Here is a 6,000-nt window from a genome sequence, read left to right on the forward strand (position 1 = left end):
TCCAATTTATTATAAACTCAATTTTTTGGTATAAAATTGAGAGTTGTGACATCTATTTTATTATAGGTATTGATCAATCTTGTCCCATGTTTTTTATCTAGGTAAATTTGGCTTATTGGCCTAAATTTTTTTTCTTGGTGCTTACATAATTTTTTTTTAATTTTTTTATTTCACTATTACTTAAGAGCTATTTAATTTAATTCACATGATGGGACGACTGAAAATGAAAAATTCAATAGTGGACTTATTAGATTATAGACTTGGCATTACTGCTTGATGAATTGATTAGAAGTAGCCCAACCTAAATTTTATGAAGCCTTAATCTTCCAATAACCATGATTGTTAATATAAACTGAAGTAATTTACTGGTGTGTGCTAAATCGAACCGCATAATTACACTATAAGAATCCCCAATATCCATGGTTGCTTTATAGCAACTTAGGAGAAATCTTTATGGGCATTCCTTGCGAAGGAAATGGAAGGGGGTCCATGGTGATTGTCTCGTCTGGATATAGTAAGGACCAATCATAATGAGTTACAATAAAATGAACAAAAATGAGGATATTCAATTTGGATAGTTGGTACCCTGCACACACTCTTGGGCCTCCTCCGAAGGGAAGAAATACATATGGTGGTATGGGCTCCTCAAATCTACTTGGATTGAAACTCAGTGGATCTTGACAATAAATTTCATCATAATGAGTTCCATATGTTGTCCACAGTACCTGCAGAGAACCACAACCAAATGTCAAAAAAAATTTAGGGGGAATTTCAAAATTTTATGTAATTAATTTTGTCTTATTTTCATTATGTCTCAAGTTTTCATAGATTCACCGGTTTGTCCATATCACATTGAAACTTGACTAGATTAGATTGAACCAACATATATACACTTCCCCCTTAAAGCTCTTTAGCTCATATTACATCTACTATTTTACACAATATCCACAATTGATGTGCTAATGTACACATTTTAAAAAGTAAAAAAAAAATGTCCATATTGAAAATTAATGTTAAAATTGGATGTAAAAATATCATTTCCCTGTAATAATGGTTGTCAGTATCAATCTAGGTGCATAGTACTTCAAAATCATGGTGTTGGATTGCTATCAAACTTCAATTGGTCTATCATATGTAATAAAGAAAGAAGAAATCCTGCATGCACCTTCCATCCTTTGGGAATGGTGAATCCTTCATATTCAATGTCAGCAATTGCTTTCCTGAATGAACCAAAGATAGGAGGGAACAGCCGCATGCTTTCACGAGCAACTTGCCAAGTATACTTCATCTTCTTCATATCCTCCAATGTTAGATTCTCACCCGGTATTTTGTTGCTCATTATATCAACATGTTCTGGCAAGAAATGAGATACACCAATGTGATTAGGAACTCAGATAGAAGTTACTTCAAATATAATAAGTTAGTTAAAGGTCAAATCTTGGTGAGAAACTCGTATAACAGCTAAGTAGAAAAGGAAAATTTATGAAGTAATCTCCCTCTACAGTAATAAATGTTATACTCCCTCTTTTTACGTGAATAATATTGAAATCTACTATTACGTAAGATGAAAGAGTATTATCTTTTTGTACTCTAAAATACTGAATAATTACTCTTTAAAAAATCACTTTGAACTGTATAAAAGCTTCAAAAATAAGAGTACCTTGAAGGAGGAGGGCATAGCAGTTAGGGTGCTGAGCCAACATTTTGAATGTCATGGCAATGGCATAAGAAGTTGTGTCATGAGCTGCAAAAACTAGCAAGACCATGTTATCAACAACCTCTTCTTCACTAATCTCCCCTTTAATCATCCCAGACACCAATCTTGACATCAACAACCCATCCTCCTCTCCTCCTTCCATCTCCTTCTTCTTCTCTCTCACTGCACTAATCAACATCTTTTCTATCTCTAGCCTTGCCTTTCTTGCTCTAGAAAACTTAGAGCCGGGAAACCTAATTGGTGGAGCAAAAACCCCTTCCAAAACCCTCTCAAAAGTTGTAAGCATTCCTGGCTCTACCTTAATCCCCAACAAGCACTCAAACACTATGCTAAATGTCAAAACCTTTGTGGAACGGTAAAGGCTAACCTTCTCTTGGCCGTGCCATTTTGTTTTCAGGTGCAATTGAACAGAGTTGCAAACTTTAGGAACTAAAGCCTCAAGCCCTGCATGGCCAAGACTTGTGCCTATAAGCCCACGAAGGCACCGGTGCCTCTCGCCTTGTTTTTCCATGATAGAGTCCTTGCCCATAAGCTGAACCGTCGAAGAAGGCCACGAGCTTATCACCAACTTGAACTCATTAGACAAAAAGAATCTATTAGCATCAGCTCCATTCACCACTACTGTTGGTGACCCCATTAGCGTTGTTTTGAATATTTTCCCATACTTTGTAATCCGAGGTTGAACAAACTCCTCGAAAAGTTGGTTCTTACGTTGAGCTTTGTAGAACTCCATTGTTTCACCTATCCAAGGAAGTCCCATCTGCCCAGGTGGTAGCTTCTTGGATTTTTTATAGCTTTTTTTGTGTTTCAAGAAAGTGAAAGTGATAGAGACTATTGCAACTAAGAGAGAGAATATACAAGAAACAACATAGCCAAGTTGTACAGCCATTGTTATTGGTGTGAGGAACATTGACACAACTTTGACATTTATAGTAGCTCCAGCATGTTCTCAGGTGAGCATGGATAAATAATTAGAAGAATTGTGCAAATAGGAAGAAAATTTGTAGGTCAAACCGAGTTGATTATCATAAAAGTCAACCAATCAAGAAGTCATAACCGTCCAACAAATTAATTTAATCTACAAATTAACGGTTGTGATGTTTTGGTTAAGTTGACTATCAGTGAAGAATATCCCCAGTAGAGCATCGAAACAGTGCAAATGGACCTCGCATGTGCACTTCATAACCCCTGAAAAGGACACGTCACCATCATAATGTGTCTGAAAAATGGGTTCGGTTAATTAATGTGTGTCATAAGACACACGTTAAGACATCTATTTTTAAAAATATTTTATCATATTACTTTAATTCTCAAATTTTTTTTTTAAAAATGATTAATTATTGTGTGTCTAAGGCACACATTAGCAAAATCACTGAAAAATTCTCGCACAATCTCTTCCTCTTTCTGAAACCTTGTTGTTGACAATATAATAAGTCAAGGATCCCTAAATATCTGGTAAAGTCTAATTCTTGCAAATGTTTATTTCTTGATTCAGAAGTCAAAACGCAGAAAAATGGAATCTTTTACCGTACCCCATTATTGCTGATTACAACATTGCTTAGATAAGCAGGGATGATCCACCTTGGAACTCTGCTGCACTAATGCTTTTTCAGTTTTTGATTTTCTGCACCTCCTGAATTTTGAGGTTTTGTCACTGATTAGAATGTAGGTAATTGACAAATCATTTTTCAAATGCTAGCTAGTGAAGGGTGGCTCTAAGCAATAAATGGGGGCGCCTTAAGTATCACACACCCATGTTAGGAGCAAGATTTTTTGGATCTATATATGTGGATTGCCATCTAAAAGATAAGGCTCATAAAACTAAGTCTCATGACTAATGGATTCATGGGTATCATGCAATCTCAGTCAAACAAGCAGCATGAAGCTAGAGGATGAATAACAACTAGCTAGGAAGTAGTATTCATTTCCACTGTCACACGTAGTTGTATATACAAGTAAATAGATTTCACATATACTTGCATATATTTGGTATATATTATCTACGCAATCAGATGTTTTGACTTTTGATGTATCTATACAAGTGGGGATGTGCATGCAATGAAGATTACATGTTTGCTGGTTTTGTAATTTGTATATACATGCATTCGCATGTAGGTGTATGAATATGTACTTAGTGAGGCATAACGGAAAGCGTGATCAGATGGGTAACAGGATGCTAGCAAGTTCATTGATACCAATTAATTAATGCATAATGGAAAGCATGACGAGACAAGATATAATTCTAGCAAGACGCAAACCCTTAAATCTATAAAGAGGTTTCTTGAAGCCACAAGATAGAACTCTGAAATACATTATAAAAAAGAGAAAAACCTCTTTAAAAATATTATTGATATTCTGAACTCTAAATTTTTGTTTTGCATATTGCATGCCCATTTCAAAGTTCTAAAAAACTAATTAATTTCTTAAGTAAAAATATTCCTAAACATATTATAATTAATACAATACCATAATAGGACTCTATTTTGACTAACAACCCCTTAAAAACACCTAAAATCAAGAATATAAAATCCTACCTCCTAATGAAAATTACATATGAAAAAAAAAAAATCAAAAGTTAACAAAAGATAAAAATTACCCTCATATTCTGTCACATCATTCAATGCCCTCTCAACCCTCTAGTATTCTTGCCCCCACCTGTCCTACTCTCACCGTCACTGCATCAAATTTTCCTAACCCTTTTGCTACCAATGTCCATCCTATGCAAACCCACTCCCAGAGTGGTATTTTCAAACCTAAACAATGTTTTGAAGTTTCAGTAGACTATAATGTTATACAACTCCCATATTTGGGTGATTCCAGCAAGAAAATGGCTATGAAGAATTTAGTGCGTTGTAACATCTACAGACCTGGACTTTACATCAAACTCCAACTGGGAAAAATGTTGTGGACTGAAAGTGGGTCTACAAATTAAAATTTTTTTTTTTATACAAGATAAAATTTCTACTCTAACCTAATATAAATGTATATGTGTGTGGAACTCTCTCCTGGAGACTTGAATGCCAGCCCTTAACCTTCACATTCTACAAGTATTTATACTTGTAGAGTGACCACCACACTAAGGATGCACGGCGGTGTCTACAAATTAAAATTGAAATGACATAGTGATGACTCTATCGCTACTTGCAATTAAGACCAGATTATTAGTAGCTAAAGGTTTTTTTTAACAACAGGGTTTGGATTATTTTTCTCCAAAAAAAAAAAAAAAAGTTTGGATTATGAAGAGACATTTCAGTCTTTTTGTCCCACCTCTGTTAGCCTCATTAATTCTCTCTTGACGGTTACCTTCAACTAGTCTCTTAAACAGCTTCTTTTTTTTCTTTTTTTTTTTGGGAGATGAAAGTCTCTTAAACAGTTAAATGTTTGGAATGCTTTTTTCATGAAATCCAAAAGGAGGAAATGGATATGTCAAAGCCTCTTGGCTACATTCATCCGCAACACCCTCATAAATAAAAATAAAAGTTAAAATTGAAGCAGTTAAGTTTTCTAAAATAGATGTAAGTTACAATTTTATGATTGGGATAGTTATTTTTTGAAATTTTCTTTTCTTTTATACCTACATACTACATAGTATCTGCATGATAATTAAACAAAAATAAGTAAAAGGCATCTAATAATATTTTCTTATCTTATCACATATTTATTAATTTTGATAGACACATTTCTATACATCTATTGATTTATCAAATACTTCATTTGTGTTTATAATTGTTCTATACGATAATACTAATATAATTAAAAAAATTAATCACAGATCACATCGATAAATACTTGGCTGCCACTGGTTAACTCATTTCTTCATATAGGATTCTAAGAAAAAGGAAAATTTGGAAATTATAGCGTACAGCAACTTCTACTAGGGCATATAAGATGTACGGCCATAATAGGATCAAGTCATGACTGCCTGGCTGGACCTCGGATTTTGTATAGTAATTAAGAAGCAAAGAATGAACAAATCATTGGTCGGTCTAGTTCCTCACTAGTGTTACTATATAAGCCATTATAATAACATGTGTCGGTTGGATTAATCACATGCATGTATGCAATTTTTCAAATGAATTAGCCATGATTGTACACGTTATTTGGTGGAATTTTGATTTAGTCGGTATATATCCAATGTGAGACTTTGAATACACTCTCCCAATTAATGTCCTCACAGTCCAAATTCTTGAGTTTATACTTTATAGTTAAGATATACACCGCCATGCTTCTAATTAAACCATATAATATTATTTGCTTAACTGTAATACCACTTATTACGTGAT

At 34.1% G+C, this 6,000-nt stretch overlaps 1 protein-coding gene across 1 annotated transcript; it reads right to left on the reverse strand.

The window, feature by feature from the left end:
• Positions 1 to 428: 428 nt before the first annotated feature.
• On the reverse strand, positions 429 to 2,606 carry LOC142638651 (taxadiene 5-alpha hydroxylase). The gene is made up of 3 exons (XM_075812700.1): positions 1,661 to 2,606; positions 1,166 to 1,353; positions 429 to 725 (listed from the first exon to the last, which is right to left on the reverse strand). The coding sequence occupies exons 1-3, from the start codon at positions 2,604 to 2,606 to the stop codon at positions 429 to 431; spliced, it is 1,431 nt and encodes a 476-aa protein (XP_075668815.1).
• Positions 2,607 to 6,000: the final 3,394 nt, after the last annotated feature.

This window comes from Castanea sativa, chromosome 6 (genome assembly GCF_040712315.1).
Source record: "Castanea sativa cultivar Marrone di Chiusa Pesio chromosome 6, ASM4071231v1".
In the NCBI taxonomy this organism is placed as follows: domain Eukaryota; kingdom Viridiplantae; phylum Streptophyta; class Magnoliopsida; order Fagales; family Fagaceae; genus Castanea; species Castanea sativa.